Consider the following 17,830-nt stretch of genomic DNA (forward strand, 5'->3'; position numbering starts at 1 on the left):
GCCCCCCTGAGCTGCAGCGCAGAGAAGACACGCCCCCCTGAGCTGCAGCGCAGAGAAGACACGCCCCCCTGAGCTGCAGCGCAGAGAAGACACGCCCCCCTGAGCTGCAGCGCAGAGAAGACACGCCCCCTGAGCTGCAGCGCAGAGAAGACACGCCCCCTGAGCTGCAGCAGAGCAGTGAATGGGGAGATCTCTGGATCCATGTGAGGTCCAGGGCTGGTTCTGGATCTGTTATAAGGAGGTTGTCATGTACTAGATGATGTCCGATTCTCATTGATTTACATTAGTCATGGGATAATCCGGAATATTCTGTAATCTGGCCCTTCCCAGGCCCCGTTGATGCGGCAGGCGGTGGGCTTCACCGTATACATTGTATGTAACCACCATTGTCTCTTCTAGGGAACTGCACCTGGGGAATGAGCTGCCGCTTCATACATCCTGGAATGAACGATAAGGGGAACTATTCACTCATAACCAAGCCCGACCCGTTTTCCCCAAACGGGACCCCTGCAGGAGTGGCCCCTCTGGCACAGAACATCTGGGTAAGCCCTGCGGTGTTGTGTCCGATCCCCTGGGGTCCGTGAAGGTCTTTGCTGGTTCTGTGCTGCCTTATTCCACAGCTTCATACAAATCTATATTTCTGTCCTACAGGGGGCTCCAGCCACTGAAGAGCTCCTGCTCCCCCCAGTCCAGGACCCCCCTACAGAGAGCGCCTGGGAAAGAGGCCTCCGGCACGCCAAAGAGGTAATGTACATTGGCTATTAGTAGCCGCTGCCGTCACTATACCGTCATAGAGCTGCTCCCCTCGCCTGGTTTGCAGATTAGATTTCTATCGATCTCTCCGACTTTGCAGCCATTATTTTGAAAATAAGAAGCAATTTGGAAGCTCTTTTCTACAAATCTCCTGCCGTCTTCTGCCTGCAGCTCCAATGCTTACTTATGTGTGTTCATGGTCACAAACCCTATGTGGTCTGATCCTGCAGTCACAGCCCCCCCCCCCCCCCCATCGGCGGCCGCGGCCCCTCCCTTTGTCTGCAAGCTACTAAGGCTCTGCCGCGACCACCCAGCACCCCCCACTCTGCTTGCATCGTCGGGGTCACATGCTCAGCAGCGCTCGCTGACGATGGAGGCAGGGGCAGTACTTCAGAGCCAGGAGCCATGATGCCGGGGACGTTTTTGGGTGTTTTTTTGGTGAGAATTTGATACAAATGACATTTAGCCCAAAAATGTTCGGCCTGGAATATTGTAGTTGTTTCATGGATGCAATGTATTTAGAGGCTTTTCACCTCTTTCGCCTGTGGGGGCTTTTAACACAGTCTCTAGTAAATGACCCCCATTGTGCGTAGTTGGGGAACAAGCGGTTTTCCTGACCTCCGTACACTTGCATGCCCAGCGGGGGGGGGGGGGGGGGCTATCTGCCTGAGAACAAAGGGATATAGCTTGTTGAAATCCAACATGCCCAATCTTTCCCTGTCCCCATGCACATTTGATGGGTTCTGTGCCCAGGCTTAGATCCAGAAGGGTCAGTCCGCAGGATTAGGGTGATGGATCAGCTGAGCGGCCATATTACAGAGCCCCCGAAGGCTGCCTCTGTACCCCGAGGGGCTTCTGATGGGACTAATGGAGAGAATTATTTTTTATTTTTTTGTAGGATTATGATTTCCTCAGAATTTTTTTCCTGAGCGTTTTTTTCTTTTTCTTTCTTATTCAGGTGCTGAAAAAAGCCACCATAAGAAAAGAGCAGGAGCCGGACTTTGAAGAGAAGCGTCTGACGGTCACCATTGGAGAGGACGAGAGGGACTTTGATAAGGAGAATGACTATTTACACGACTGGAATTATCGCATCACCAGAGAAGTTCGTGAAACTGGGTGCGTGTGTCGGCCTGAGATGCGTCTCCTACGTCCGGCTGGGATACACCACAGAAGATGACGACTTCTCCTGGTCCCAGCCGAGGACAGACCCTGGCAATAATTATAATGCTTCTCAAGGTCTTGTAGTGGGGGACGCCAGTATGGGGTCGTTAGATTGTTTTGTCCCACGTTCCTCTCATCCAGAATATCTGGGCTTTTCGCCTCAATCGGGTCCAGGTTATAAGAGGAATGTTACCGGTAATGGAGCCTCCTAGAAATGGGTCGGATTTGGTTGCCATGGAAACATCTGCCCCAAATTAGGTCTAGAAGGTCCAGGAATTCTGTGACCATCGTCTGGGTATCTACCCTGTGTTTATAGACGGTTTCCATGGTAACCGTAGTTCCTAATATTCCTGTTGTTTTTATTTTCTGGTTAATGGGGTTGTCCCACCATAAGAGCTTCTCCCTCCGTCCACAGCATAGGGGGGTAATTATCTGTTCAGTGGGGGTGGCCACTGTGACTCCCACCCATCACAAGAATGAGGTGTCGGGGTCCCCAGAGTAAACCGAGCTGCGGTCCCACGTGTCCTGCTCCATTCAACTCCGTGGGACTGTGAAGAGAAGCTAAAGGGGCTGTGTCCCTTCAGCAAATGGCATTGATCATGTAGGGAAACGGGTGAAAAGCTCGGCTTCCTGCAGTCAGAGTTGAATGTAGCGGCAGCGGACATGTGTGACCGCCACACCGCTCACTTCAGCGACTGTTTCACACGAGCGAGTCCATTGCGGGAATCGCGCTCCGTGTGTGAGATCCTCCGCCCTGGACTTGCAGGGGCGCACAGCATTATCATGATTTATAATGCTGTGCGTCTCTGCTTCACCTTATTTCTGCAGAATCATACTGACAGCTTTATGTCACTATGATTCTGTGGAAAAAAAGGCCACGCAGAGACACACAGCATTATAAGTCCAGAGCGGAGGATCTCGCACACGGAGCGCGATGCCCGCAATGGACAGCCCAAATTAAGAAACATGCCTCCTATTTTGTGGGTAGAGAATAAGCGCTTATGGTGGCAGTTCTTAGCTTAAAGGGGTCCTCTCACTTCACCAAATAGCATTTATTATGTAGAGAAAGTTATTACAAGCCATTTATTAATATACTGTTCTTATCCATGTTGCCTCCTTTGCTGGCTAGTCTAAATTTCCCATCACATTATACACTTCTCGTTTCCATGGTTACGACCACCCTGCAATCCATCAGCGGTGGTCGTGCTTACACACTATAGAAACGAGCACCACCCTATGTGCGCTCCTCTGGTCCCGGCCAACACAGATGCTGCCATTATTTCCTACAGTGTGCAAGCACGGCCACCACTGCCGTGGTCGTAACCATGGAAACGAGCGGTGTATAATGTGATAGAAAAATGAATCCAGCCAGCGAAGGAAGCAATATGGAGGATCACAGTACATTAGGAAGGGCCTTGTATTCACTTTGTCTATGTAATAAATGCCACCTTGCTGAAGTGAGACGACCCCTTTAAAGTGCTAGTCCCATCTGAGACACTGATGGCATATAGCTAGGATAGTCTCGCGTCTAGGATCTGCTCCCATCTCCGGAACGGAACCCCTGAAGTAAGCGGAGAGCAGCTGCACATGCACGGCCACCCTCCGTTAACGGGTCCGAAAATAGGCGAGCTCTTGCTCAGCAATATCCGGCAGTAAATGGAGAAGTGGCAGCACTTGGATGGTGCGTTCTCCATTTACTGCTATGGGACTTCCGAAAATAGCCAAACGCGCTCCCTCGGCGATGAATGGAGAGCCTGCTGTGCACGTGCTCTGAGGTGGGACCTATTGGACCCTGATGGCCTATACTAGCAATATGCGCTGAGGGGGAACCTAATATTACCTAGCAGCCATTCAGCCCCGGGCGAGGTTCTCAGACCGATCACATTTTCTCTCATACTTTTCCTTCCCTTTTGAATTCTCTCCTGGCTTTTATTAAAAACAAATCTGCATGTGTGAATCTGGCCTGAGGATTGCATGTTGTGCCTGCGTGTAGAAATGTATCACTCGACAGAATATTAATAATTGCATTTAATCCTGTCTTCATTGTTCTTTCTTTCAGAGAAGTGGAATTTCGAGAAACCGTGACCCACGGGTGAGTAGCATTTCATTGCATTGGCTGCTTCAGTATAACCAGAGTCTTTGCAGGACACCCTTGAAAATCAGTGGCCGGCAAGGATTCCACTGCCCACATATTGGCTCTGCCCTAATAGAAGTGGAGTGGCCTCTAGCCAAAAATCTCTTAACCATTTGCTTACTGCCACACCACTATACGCCGAGGCGGTAAGCGGTACCCCACAGTATAAAAGCAGCGGGTTACACCCATGGCGCTGCAGATCTTTGTGACCGTGGTCTCAGTGAAGATCCCAGGCACCAGCCAAAGTGGTCTCCGGGCATGAGACCGCAGTGACAGGCTCTCGCTGCAAAGAAAACCTGGCAAGGCGCTGATGGGAGTGCGACCCCTGCTGTCTGTGTATCAACCCCTTCCTTCTCTAGCTGTGGCAGAAATGGGGTTAATTAGCTTTCCCCCCCCCCCCCAAAAAAAAGTCATAAAAAAGTTATGGCTATAGTTATTAGTTTTAGCAATGGCACAGCAGACGGAGCGCTCACAAACCATTTTTCTTTCATAAAATAAGATATATTAGTTTTAGCGATATCACAGTGTTCTGTGTGTGTAAGATATACGAGCGTACACAAAGAAGTTTCTAATGTATTGGCAGTGGAGAAGATCTGTTCTGGCAGTGCCACAGAACCTGTGCACTCTGGTCCTTGCCCAGTAGATAAATTACACAAGTAGCATCCATTTTCACAGTACAAACTTATGGTAATGGTTTTAGTAATGTTTGGTCTTGAAGTCTCTCCTAACAGAAAGAAAAATACAATTTTTATATTTCATAATTTTCAGTTTTTTCTTCAAATTTATTTATGTATTTGGGCAGCACAGTGGCTCAGTGGTTAGCCGCGGTGGGCAGTGCGGTGGCTCAGTGGTGGGCAGTGCTGTGGCTCAGTGGTTAGCCGTGGTGGGCAGTGCGGTGGCTCAGTGGTTAGCCGTGGTGGGCAGTGCGGTGGCTCAGTGGTTAGCCGTGGTGGGCAGTGCGGTGGCTCAGTGGTTAGCCGCGGTGGGCAGTGCGGTGGCTCAGTGGTGGGCAGTGCGGTGGCTCAGTGGTTAGCCGTGGTGGGCAGTGCGGTGGCTCAGTGGTGAGCACTGCGGTGGCTAAGTGGTTAGCCGTGGTGAGCACTGCGGTGGCTCAGTGGTTAGCCGTGGTGGGCAGTGCGGTGGCTCAGTGGTTAGCCGTGGTGGGCAGTGCAGTGGCTCAGTGGTTAGCCGCGGTGGGCAGTGCGGTGGCTCAGTGGTTAGCCGTGGTGGGCAGTGCGGTGGCTCAGTGGTTAGCCGCGGTGGGCAGTGCGGTGGCTCAGTGGTGGGCAGTGCGGTGGCTCAGTGGTTAGCCGTGGTGGGCAGTGCGGTGGCTCAGTGGTGAGCACTGCGGTGGCTAAGTGGTTAGCCGTGGTGAGCACTGCGGTGGCTCAGTGGTTAGCCGTGGTGGGCAGTGCGGTGGCTCAGTGGTTAGCCGTGGTGGGCAGTGCAGTGGCTCAGTGGTTAGCCGCGGTGGGCAGTGCGGTGGCTCAGTGGTTAGCCGTGGTGGGCAGTGCGGTGGCTCAGTGGTTAGCCGTGGTGGGCAGTGCGGTGGCTCAGTGGTTAGCCGTGGTGGGCAGTGCGGTGGCTCAGTGGTTAGCCGTGGTGGGCAGTGCGGTGGCTCAGTGGTTAGCCGCGGTGGGCAGTACGGTGGCTCAGTGGTTAGCAGTGGTGGGCAGTGCGGTGGCTCAGTGGTTAGGATTGGTGCCTTGCAGCGCTGGGGTCCTGGGTTCGGATCTGACCAAAGACAACATCTGCATGGAGTTTGTATGTTCTCCCCGTGTTTGTGGGGGTTTCCTCCGGGTTCTCCGGTTTCCTCCCACACTCCAAAGACAGGGCATCTATAGCGGCCCCACTAAAGAGAACGGGTCTGCATCCAACCTGCAAAAAACGCGGATTGGATACAAAAATAAATAAATAAATTTAAAGTCCTTCCATTGTTTAAAATGTGATGGGCGTCACTTACTGTCAAAGGGCATCTGTCAGCAGTTCTGTCCCTATGACACCGGCTGACCTGTTCCATGTGCGCTCGGCGGCTGAAGGCCTCTGTGTGTCCGCACTACTGAGAAAAATTAGGTTTTAATATATGCAAATGAGTCTCTAGGAGCAATGGGGGCGTTGCTGTTACTCCTAGAGGCTCAGCTCTCTCTGCCACTGGCACGCCCCCTGCACTGTGATTGACAGGGCCAGAAAATGTAAATGTCATCACGTCTGGCCCTGTCAAAATGCAGAGGGAGCTGAGCCTCTTGGTGTAATGGCAACGCCCCCATTGCTCCTAGAGGTACAAATCTGCTAGATGCCCTTTAATGTGAGGTTCGGGAGAGGTACAGAGGTACAGTGAGCCGCCGGCTGCAGTATCACGGCTCCTTATAATTCGGAGCTTGTACTTATGACTCTGCATCAAGCCTTAGATATAGGAGTGCGGCTGCACAGCAGTATACACCAAGCTAGCCACGTGTGTTTACTTGTGGGCACCGCCGCGCCTACCACAGCCACGCGCTGCGCCGTAAAATGCTTTATAGCTCTTTACTACGGTAGTTTTCCATGATAAACTCTGCGCGGCGCGTGAGGAGGCTGCAGACGGTCTGGAAAGCCTTTTATAGCGGCTTCTGTATTTATGTTGTTGTGTCTTTAATCCGGTTACGGTTTTATGAACCTGAGCATGTCGGTGAATAAATACTGAAGAGCGGGAAACTTTCCATAGGCCGGCGGGTTCCATCAGCGCATTATCACTTAGTAGTGCTCCCATTCTGGCGCATGCGCCATCTTCCTCGCATTTCATATAGACGCCTGCATATAGAAAGGAAAATGTTTCTGTGCTCGATCAGAAGCCGTATATAAGGCATAATGAAGCTTAGAGGAGGATAGCCCGATACGTAGTGTATGAGGTCAAACCTTTCAGGCTGACCCTTGTCATTGGGTCCCATTTACCTTATACTATTGATGACCTATCAGTATCAGAATGGGGGGGGGTCCGACACCCACCTCAGCTGTTTGAAGAGAGAGCAGCGCTCCGTCTCTGCTCGGTTTACCTCTCGTCGGAGCAGTGTAATTACAAGTATGGCGTCCCCATTCACTTCTATGGGACGGCACCGTCTGTTGAAGTGATTACTATAGAGCCATCCATAGAAGTGAATAGGGACGCCATACTTTCTGCAGCGAGCAGGTAAACAGAGCAGATAAAGCAGCGCTGATCGGCGGGGTGCCAGGAGTCTGACCCCACCGACAAGTGATTTCTTACAGGGCTCTCCAGGATATTAATATTGATGGTCCATCCCCATGGTAGGCTATCAATATCTGATCAGCGGGGGTTCAGCGCCCTTCACCCCCGCCAGCCAACTGGCTCCGCATTCCCCTAATTGTCTAGTGGATGAGTCTAACAGTCTCAGTACTGGACACCGGGGTGCGGGGATCTGCCCCTGACGGACTATTCCGAGTCTAGACCATCAGTGTAGATCCTGGGATGTCACTTTAAGGGCTCATGCACATGGCCGTTGCCTGTTTTGCTGTCCACAACTTGTGGATCCGGCCACGTGCCTACCACATTTTGCAGAACGGAACGTCCGTCCTATCCTCATCCGTAATATGGACAAGAGTAGGACATGTTCTATATACTTGCAGTTGCCACGGAATAGACATACGGACTCGGCCAGCCCACGGAGTGCTGTCCACATCTTTTGTGGCCCCATTGAAGTGAATGGGTCCACATTTGACCTGCAAAAAATGCGGATCGGATGCAGACAAAAAATGTTTGTGTGCATGAGCCCTAAGAGACACCAACCTGATGCTGATTTGATGTGTATGACGTGACGCACTAAGACGTTGGTTTCCATGCTCTCACTGTATACGTTTTTTCTATTTCTCAGGCCCGATCCATTTGCTGATCCTTACCATGACCTTGAAATGGAGAGATACTGGCGTGGAGGGCAGTATGAAAACTTCCGTGTACAGTACACCGAGACGGAGCCATACCGCTATAGAGTATGTACCCACCACCGCTTCATCCTCTCTGCCCACTACTCGCCTTCAAATCTAAGGCTACTTTCACACTAGCGGATCCGGCAAACAGTATGCAAACTGATATCCTTTTTTTCCGGATCCGTTAGACGGATCGGGTGAATCGCCGTATCTGTCTCATCCGGTATCATCTGGAATAACTGATCCGGTATTTAAATTTTTTCAAAGATCAAAAGAGAAACCCACTCCTCCTATATCCCGATGCAGACCGTAAAATCCGGATCCAGCGAAGCGGCAATTTCCAGAACACTTAACCCTAACCCTTTTTATTCCCCTTAAGTGGGGAAAATCGGCTTCTACCTCACAGATTTTATTTTTTTGCCTTCCTCTGGATCAACTTGCAGGATAACAGGCCGAACTGGATGGACAAAGGGCTTTTTTCGCCTTTATGTACTCTGTTACTAGGTTACTTAGTACCGGATCCAGCATTAATACATCTCTATGGAAATAAATGCCGTATCCAACAAGTGTGGTATTATTCCAGGATTTTGTCCGGAAAAAATACTGCAGTATTCCAGTCAAATACCGTACAAGGGACGGAATGGAAGACATCCTGATGCATCCTGAACGGATTGCTTTCCATTGAGAATGCATTCAGACAAAACGGAAGCATTTTTTTCTGGTATTGAGACCCTTTATCGAATTTCAATACTGGAGAAGAATAACGCTAGTGTGAAAGTGCCCTTAGTCCACCTTGTACACATCATTATATATACAGTGATTAGCCATAGGAATGGTACAGCATGGATTTACTCCAGAGCTGCACTCACTATTCTGCTGGTGGAGTCACTGTGTACATACATTACTGATCCTGTACTGATCCTGAGTTACATCCTGTATTATACTCCAGAGCTGCACTCACTATTCTGCTGGTGCAGTCACTGTGTACATACATTACTTATCCTGTACTGATCCTGAGTTACATCCTGTATTATACTCCAGAGCTGCACTCACTATTCTGCTGGTGCAGTCACTGTGTACATACATTACTTATCCTGTATTGATCCTGAGTTACATCCTGTATTATACTCCAGAGCTGCACTCACTATTCTGCTGGTGCAGTCACTGTGTACATACATTACTTATCCTGTACTGATCCTGAGTTACATCCTGTATTATACTCCAGAGCTGCACTCACTATTCTGCTGGTGCAGTCACTGTGTACATACATTACTTATCCTGTACTGATCCTGAGTTACATCCTGTATTATACCCCAGAGCTGCACTCACTATTCTGCTGGTGCAGTCACTGTGTACATACATTACTTATCCTGTACTGATCCTGAGTTACATCCTGTACATCCTTTCTACTCTTGACACGCCCCCCTTTCTACCCTCGCCACGCCCCCCTTTCTACCCTCGCCACGCCCCCTTTCTACCCTCGCCACGCCCCCTGTCTACCCTCGCCACGCCCCCTTTCTACCCTCGCCACGCCCCCTTTCTACCCTCGCCACGCCCCCCTGTCTACCCTCGCCACGCCCCCCTGTCTACCCTCGCCACGCCCCCCTTTCTACCCTCGCCACGCCCCCCTTTCTACCCTCGCCACGCCCCCCTTTCTACCCTCGCCACGCCCCCTTTCTACCCTCGCCACGCCCCCTTTCTACCCTCGCCACGCCCCCTTTCTTCCCTCGCCACGCCCCCTTTCTTCCCTCGCCACGCCCCCTTTCTTCCCTCGCCACGCCCCCCCTTTCTTCCCTCGCCACGCCCCCCCTTTCTTCCCTCGCCACGCCCCCCCTTTCTTCCCTCGCCACGCCCCCCCTTTCTTCCCTCGCCACGCCCCCCCTTTCTTCCCTCGCCACGCCCCCCCTTTCTTCCCTCGCCACGCCCCCCCTTTCTACCCTCGCCACGCCCCCCCTTTCTACCCTCGCCACGCCCCCCCTTTCTACCCTCGCCACGCCCCCCCTTTCTACCCTCGCCACGCCCCCCTTTCTACCCTCGCCACGCCCCCCTTTCGAATAGTTGCTCTTTCCATTGTGTGCGGTTTTGTACTTATTATTATTATTATTTTCTTTTTTCATAGGACAGAGAACGGGAGCGTGACCGCGATAGGGACAGAGACAGACAGCGAGACAAAGAAAGGGACCGTGAGAGGGACAGAGACAGAGAGCGTCGTCAACGAGAAAGAGAGCGCGACAGAGAGCGGGAGCGAGAGAAGGACCGACAGAAACGGAAGGATGAATGGGAGAGAGATCGAAGCAAAAGGGACGAAAAAGAGCGGCAGAAAGAAAAAGACAAGGAGAAGGAGAAAACCAGGGCAAAGTCTCCGCTTCTACCGAGGTGAGTGACCGCTGCCGAATTCAGAATTCATGGGGGCCACGTCTGTGCAGGAGCGGAGCCGCCGCGCTCCACCAACTAGTGCGCCATGTGCAGACGCTGAAACAGCAGGGAGTGGCATGGGAGTGTGCGGTGGTCCTGTCTGAGACAATGATGGAGGACGTGTGACTGACGGCTCATCCCGTTCATATCTAGTTGTAAATGTGGCTCCAGAGCTGTATTCACAATACTGTTGGTTGTCAGACAGCTGACCCCTATAATTCAGGGGAGTCCGTGTTTCCCGTCTCGCATGATTGTACGCAGCGCGGTGTAAAGATGACGTATCCCACACTGGAAGTGCAGAGAATCTGGAGCAATGTAGAGCAACACTGGATATACATCAGGACGAGTGAACGCTGCCCGCCATACGCAGGCCACGGGAGCAGCCGTGTGCACGAGTCCTTATATCTCCGTCATTCCTGGCTCTCATGCCAGTCTCTTCCGTGTCCCACCTCGCTTGCCCTCTCCCCGCACGTCGTTTCCGTTTGCCCGCTCTCAGCCGGTGGCAGGGCGTGTTGCACTCTGGCAGGTCCCGTCTTGCTCGCTCTGCATTCCATCCCTGCAGATCACACAGGATCCGTCCTGCAGGCCGTTCAGCAGCGCGGCTATTAATAGAACAAGCTAATAATAGCTCCGTCAGAGTCTAAATATAGCCGTGCTCGTCTAAATATAGCTCGTGGAGCGTGCCGTTTGCCTTCGAGGACTCCAGGAACACTTAGACAAGATTGTGAATAGCAGACGACGGCGTTGTCACCGCTGGATGAAAGGTCCTGGAGGTCTCCAGAGCGCTGCTGCATAACGCTGGGACCTGCCTGCCTCTACATCCTTGATACTGAAGGATGACCTGGAATTGTGTAGTGAGGGGGTCCTCGTTCCCGTCTACTCGGTTGTCAGACGTTTTATCCGCAAACGTTCCGTAATCTCCTGTAATAATACACGGGCGCTTCAGTGTTATATCGCCAGCGTAGTGCCGTCATCTCACAACTCATTAAATAAAGTGCTGATACCATGCAGGTATGCTCCGGCAACACGAGAAGGGAATAGTGAGTGCAGCTCTGGAGTATAATACAGGATGTAACTCAGGACCAGTACAGTAATGTATGTACACAGCGACTGCACCAGCAGAATAGTGAGTGCAGCTCTGGAGTATAATACAGGATGTAACTCAGGATCAGTACAGGATAAGTATTGTATGTACACAGTGACTGCACCAGCAGAATAGTGAGTGCAGCTCTGGAGTATAATACAGGATGTAACTCAGGATCAGTACAGGATAAGTAATGTATGTACACAGTCACTGCACCAGCATAATAGTGAGTGCAGCTCTGGGGTATAATACAGGATGTAACTCAGGATCAGTACAGGATAAGTAATGTATGTACACAGTGACTCCACCAGCAGAATAGTGAGTGCAGCTCTGGAGTATAATACAGGATGTAACTCAGGATCAGTACAGGATAAGTAATGTATGTACACAGTGACTGCACCAGCAGAATAGTGAGTGCAGCTCTGGAGTATAATACAGGATGTAACTCAGGATCAGTACAGGATAAGTAATGTATGTACACAGTGACTGCACCAGCAGAATAGTGAGTGCAGCTCTGGATTATAATACAGGATGTAACTCAGGATCAGTACAGGATAAGTAATGTATGTACACAGTGACTGCACCAGCAGAATAGTGAGTGCAGCTCTGGAGTATAATACAGGATGTAACTCAGGATCAGTAATGTATGTACACAGTGACTGCACCAGCAGAATAGTGAGTGCAGCTCTGGAGTATAATACAGGATGTAACTCAGGATCAGTACAGGATAAGTAATGTATGTACACAGTGACTCCACCAGCAGAATAGTGAGTGCAGCTCTGGAGTATAATACAGGATGTAACTCAGGATCAGTACAGGATAAGTATTGTATGTACACAGTGACTGCACCAGCAGAATAGTGAGTGCAGCTCTGGAGTATAATACAGGATGTAACTCAGGATCAGTACAGGATAAGTAATGTATGTACACAGTGACTGCACCAGCAGAATAGTGAGTGCAGCTCTGGGGTATAATACAGGATGTAACTCAGGATCAGTACAGGATAAGTAATGTATGTACACAGTGACTGCACCAGCAGAATAGTGAGCGCAGCTCTGGAGTACAATACAGGATGTAACTCAGGATCAGTACAGGATAAGTAATGTATGTACACAGTGACTCCACCAGCAGAATAGTGAGTGCAGCTCTGGAGTATAATACAGGATGTAACTCAGGATCAGTACAGGATAAGTAATGTATGTACACAGTGACTGCACCAGCAGAATAGTGAGTGCAGCTCTGGAGTATAATACAGGATGTAAGTCAGGATCAGTACTGGATAAGTAATGTATGTGCACAGTGACTGCACCAGCAGAATAGTGAGTGCAGCTCTGGAGTATAATACAGGATGTAACTCAGGATCAGTACAGGATAAGTAATGTATGTACACAGTGACTGCACCAGCAGAATAGTGAGTGCAGCTCTGGAGTATAATACAGGATGTAACTCAGGATCAGTAATGTATGTACACAGTGACTGCACCAGCAGAATAGTGAGTGCAGCTCTGGAGTATAATACAGGATGTAACTCAGGATCAGTACAGGATAAGTAATGTATGTACACAGTGACTCCACCAGCAGAATAGTGAGTGCAGCTCTGGAGTATAATACAGGATGTAACTCAGGATCAGTACAGGATAAGTAATGTATGTACACAGTGACTGCACCAGCAGAATAGTGAGTGCAGCTCTGGAGTATAATACAGGATGTAACTCAGGATCAGTACAGGATCAGTAATGTATGTACACAGTCACTGCACCAGCAGTATAGTGAGTGCAGCTCTGGAGTATAATACAGGATGTAACTCAGGATCAGTACAGGATAAGTAATGTATGTACACAGTGACTGCACCAGCAGAATAGTGAGTGCAGCTCTGGAGTATAATACAGGATGTAACTCAGGATCAGTACAGGATAAGTATTGTATGTACACAGTGACTGCACCAGCAGAATAGTGAGTGCAGCTCTGGAGTATAATACAGGATGTAACTCAGGATCAGTACAGGATAAGTAATGTATGTACACAGTGACTGCACCAGCAGAATAGTGAGTGCAGCTCTGGAGTATAATACAGGATGTAAGTCAGGATCAGTACTGGATAAGTAATGTATGTGCACAGTGACTGCACCAGCAGAATAGTGAGTGCAGCTCTGGAGTATAATACAGGATGTAACTCAGGATCAGTACAGGATAAGTAATGTATGTACACAGTGACTGCACCAGCAGAATAGTGAGTGCAGCTCTGGAGTATAATACAGGATGTAACTCAGGATCAGTACAGGATGAGTAATGTATGTACACAGTGACTGCACCAGCAGAATAGTGAGTGCAGCTCTGGAGTATAATACAGGATGTAACTCAGGATCAGTACAGGATAAGTAATGTATGTACACAGTGACTGCACCAGCAGTATAGTGAGTGCAGCTCTGGAGTATAATACAGGATGTAACTCAGGATCAGTACAGGATAAGTAATGTATGTACATAGTGACTGCACCAGCAGAATAGTGAGTGCAGCTCTGCAGTATAATACAGGATCAGTGATGTGTACATATATGCAGAGTCTCCCTGTATATTAGCTGTGATAGAAGTGTGTCTTGCACGCAGTAGGTCTCTGTCGGTTCTCTGCCGGCTGCTGTTTGGGGTCTGTGGGTCCCTTGTTCCTTCATTAGAGGGTTGCCTGAAAGCTTTTCCTTACTTTGCTCTGATTAGTCTCTCAGTTCTGACTACTCGCCTGTCAGACGGCTTCATACAGAAAATAGGTGTAAAAGGTACAATATTATCACAGACCACCATTAAAACTTGGGCATTATTAAAAATTGCATATAAAAGGCTATTACTCGGTCCAGTACTATCTATATGTATCTAGACCGTTCAGTCAGTTTGTATTTGGGCGGCACCTTTACAAAGTAAATGGAGGTTGTGAGGTTTGTCTGACCAGAGACTCGGCAGTAGTCGGCAGTATTCGGCGGTGTGACATCAGAAAAGAGCTCGTAGTTTGTTTCTTGGCAATAGGTTTGATGATTATCAGGGTGAACATGTTCTCCGTGTTTGCCCTGATGAACCAGGCCGAATGTGTTGGGACATTTGTAAAGGAATAAGGGCCCTTATATTTGGAGTTGGTATGCCTTATTATAGACCAGGGATGCTCAACCTGCGGCCCTCCAGCTGTTGTAAAACTACAACTCCCACAATGCCCTGCTGTAAGCTGTTCAGGTATGCTGGGAGTTGTAGTTTTGCAACAGCTGGAGGGCCGCAGATTGAGCATGCCTGCTATAGACCTATTGATCCTTGACATGTATATTGATTTATTTTAGCATCAATTACTTTTGTAACATCACAAAAATATACTCCCCCTAATCCATTACTGTCGGAGAGGACTTTGTGGTCCGCAGCTTTTATTATTCTGTGTGATAGCGGTGGTGGCGTCTCTGCGAGGGACTGTAGTTGGGGCGATCCCGTGTCAGGAACCTATCAGGGCGGCCATTCCCCTCTGGGCAGCGTGGGGGTCAGATCTTCCCAGTCCCGCGTGCCGTTAGACTGCCGAGAACACGATTCACGGCTCCTCAGTGATATTCTTTTAGATGCACTTTTAATAAGGTGTCTGTGATGATCCATCCGGTGTTCCTCCTGGGTGCAGTGTATGCTGGGAGTATTAACCATTTGGATAGCAGTCTCCTCTCCTCCAGGTAAGGCTTCATTCACACGTCCGCAAAATGTGTCTGCATCCGTTCCGCAATTCTCTATGGGGACGGAATGGATGCGGACAGCACACAGTGTGCTGTCTGCAGCCGCAATTGCGGAGCGCAGCCCCGATTTTGGGTCCGCAGCTCCGCAAAAAGATAGAGCATGTCCTAATCTTGTCCGCAGCTTGCGGACAAGAATAGGCATTTCTATGGGGGTGACGGGCTGGTGTGAATGTAGCCTTATGCCGCTCTTCCTGGTCAGTGACCCGGGGACTGAGGCATATGAGGTGATTGGCAGTGCTTTATTGCTGCTGGCACGGCTCGCCCTGTGTGTGACGGCTCCATTAGCAGGGGGGGGGGGGGCTTGCCAACTATCAAGTCCGCAGCGTGTTCTTTGCCCACAGTTGACCAACCTGGGGTTTCACGGGCTTTTCTCATTGAGGCTGTCGGGAGGAGGCCGGGCCTCTCCTCTGATGTCATCGCGTGGACAGAAGGGAAATCCTGTTCCTCCCACTTCCTGTTTTCTCTATGAAATAATTATTTGCAGAGTTTAAATCCAGCGACTTGTTTCCTTTTGTGTGAAATCTAGACGGTATGTTCCAGGACTGGGTGACTCCTCAGCGCCGGTGCGGCCGCTCACCCAGACATCCCTCTGCGTGCCCAGTGGGCGCAACTTCTATCGTTTTTTCTTCTTTACGGTTCAACAGCTGCTCTCCTCGTCAGTTCTGGCAGAGGCTGGCCCCTCCACGTGATAGGCTCTACACCGTCAGACGGATTGGTGTAAATCCCGTATAACCCTTTGTTTCCCCAGACATATAAGACATCCCTAAATTCCGCTAATCTGTAATGCAGAAAGTGTAATAATCCACTGCTTTCCAGCTCGTCCGAAAGTCTTGAACGGCGCAAGCAGAAAAAGATCTCGTTGCAGCCAGTTCTTCAAACTTTCTATATTTTACCATTTTAATACAGGTCGTTATGGATGTCCAATAATCCAGAATTTAAAGGGGTTTTATACATTACTTAAAGGGGTATTCCAGTTGTCAGGTTATCCCCTATCCACAGGACCCGCACGGATCTAATAAGTAACCCCTGTGCTGTGGATAGAATACCCATGTCGGACTGGTGGGGGTCCTACCTCCAGGACACCTGGACCCTTTACAAGACCTGTGACATCACGTCCGTCAGGTGTTGCAGTACCACACACAACCACTGTGCGGCGCTGTGCCTCGTGTACATTAGAGAGGCTGCAGCAGCTGATCAGCCAATGAGCCCCATTATGGTGTGTTACAGGACGCTGACCTCGGGGGCACTGTGCCTCGTGTACATTAGAGAGGCTGCAGCAGCTGATCAGCCAATGAGCCCCATTGTGGTGTGTTACAGGACGCTGACCTCGGGGGCACTGTGCCTCGTGTACATTAGAGAGGCTGCAGCAGCTGATCAGCAGGGGGTGCTGGCAGTCAATGAGCCCCGTTGTGGTGTGTTACAGGACGCACGCTGACCTCGGGGGCAGCAGACATTTGGACCATATCTGGCTCATCCAGGATGCAAATTCTCCACTGATTGATATAGACACCTAAAAATAGCAGCCGGGCAGAAGGTAATATTTAAGGGTGACGTCAGCAGGCGTGGAGCGGCAGTGTTTCTGGGTCAGGTAAGAACGCTGCGAATCCTGTGCCAAGCGACGTCCACGCAGCTTGTTTACTTAAAGGGACAGTACGTTCATTGATGTGTACTCTGCGGAATGGCCAGCAGATTGTCGGACCTATCGGCGTCTCTATGTATACTCGGCGGATATTTCCCCTTGAGGAACAAACTTTAAAAAATCTTATCTTTTTAATATGAAGCGTGACGCCATTGATACTATCAGAGAAAACACGGATCTCGCCCTTAGGCCTCATGCACACGACCGTTTTTTTTTTTGCGGTCCACAAAAACGGGTTCCGTGAGCCGTGACCGTTTTTTCATCCGTGGATTTTTGGAGGATCCACGGACATGAAAAAAAAGTCGTTTTGGTGTCCGCCTGGCCGTGCGGAGCCAAACGGATCCGTCCTGAATTACAATGTAAGTTAATGGGGACGGATCCGTTTGACGTTGACACAATATGGTGCCATTTCAAACTGATCCGTCCCCCATTGACTTTCAATGTAAAGTCTGGAGTCCCTTTATACCATCGGATCGGAGTTTTCTCCAATCCGATGGTATATTTTAACTTGAAGCGTCTCCATCACCATGTGAACGCCTCTATGTTAGAATATACCATCGGATTTGAGTTATATCGTGAAAACTCATATCCGACAGTATATCCGACAGAGGCGTTCCCATGGTGATGGGGACGCTTCAAGTTAGAATATACTACGAACTGTGTACATGACTGCCCCCTGCTGCCTGGCAGCACCTGATCTCTTACAGGGGGCCGTGATCCGCACAATTAACCCCTCAGGTTATTTGTGCGTATCATAGCCCCCTGTAAGAGATCAGTGGCTGCCAGGCAGCAGGGGGCAGACCCCCTCCCTCCCCAGTTTTAAATTCATTGGTGGCCAGTGTGCGGCCCCCCCTCCCTTAGATCTAAAAAAGCTTTTATGCAGACGGATCTGCGGCTCCGTCTGTGTGAAACTAGCCAACGGACACGGATCACGGACGCAGATGACAATCTTGTGTGCCTCCGTGTTTTTTCACGGACCCATT

General features: G+C 50.0%; 1 protein-coding gene across 2 annotated transcripts in view; it reads left to right on the forward strand.

The window, feature by feature from the left end:
- ZC3H18 (zinc finger CCCH-type containing 18) overlaps positions 1 to 17,830 on the forward strand; it is an 85,202-nt gene that overhangs the window by 43,366 nt on the left and 24,006 nt on the right. For both annotated transcript variants that reach the window (XM_040409044.1, XM_040409045.1), the window contains exons 4-9: positions 400 to 542; positions 652 to 744; positions 1,712 to 1,869; positions 3,974 to 4,006; positions 7,912 to 8,026; positions 10,083 to 10,339. In XM_040409044.1, coding sequence (XP_040264978.1) covers positions 400 to 542; positions 652 to 744; positions 1,712 to 1,869; positions 3,974 to 4,006; positions 7,912 to 8,026; positions 10,083 to 10,339 — 799 coding nt within the window. The remainder of the gene's footprint in view (positions 1 to 399; positions 543 to 651; positions 745 to 1,711; positions 1,870 to 3,973; positions 4,007 to 7,911; positions 8,027 to 10,082; positions 10,340 to 17,830) is intronic.

Source organism: Bufo bufo, chromosome 10 (assembly GCF_905171765.1).
Source record: "Bufo bufo chromosome 10, aBufBuf1.1, whole genome shotgun sequence".
NCBI classification, from domain to species: Eukaryota; Metazoa; Chordata; class Amphibia; order Anura; family Bufonidae; genus Bufo; species Bufo bufo.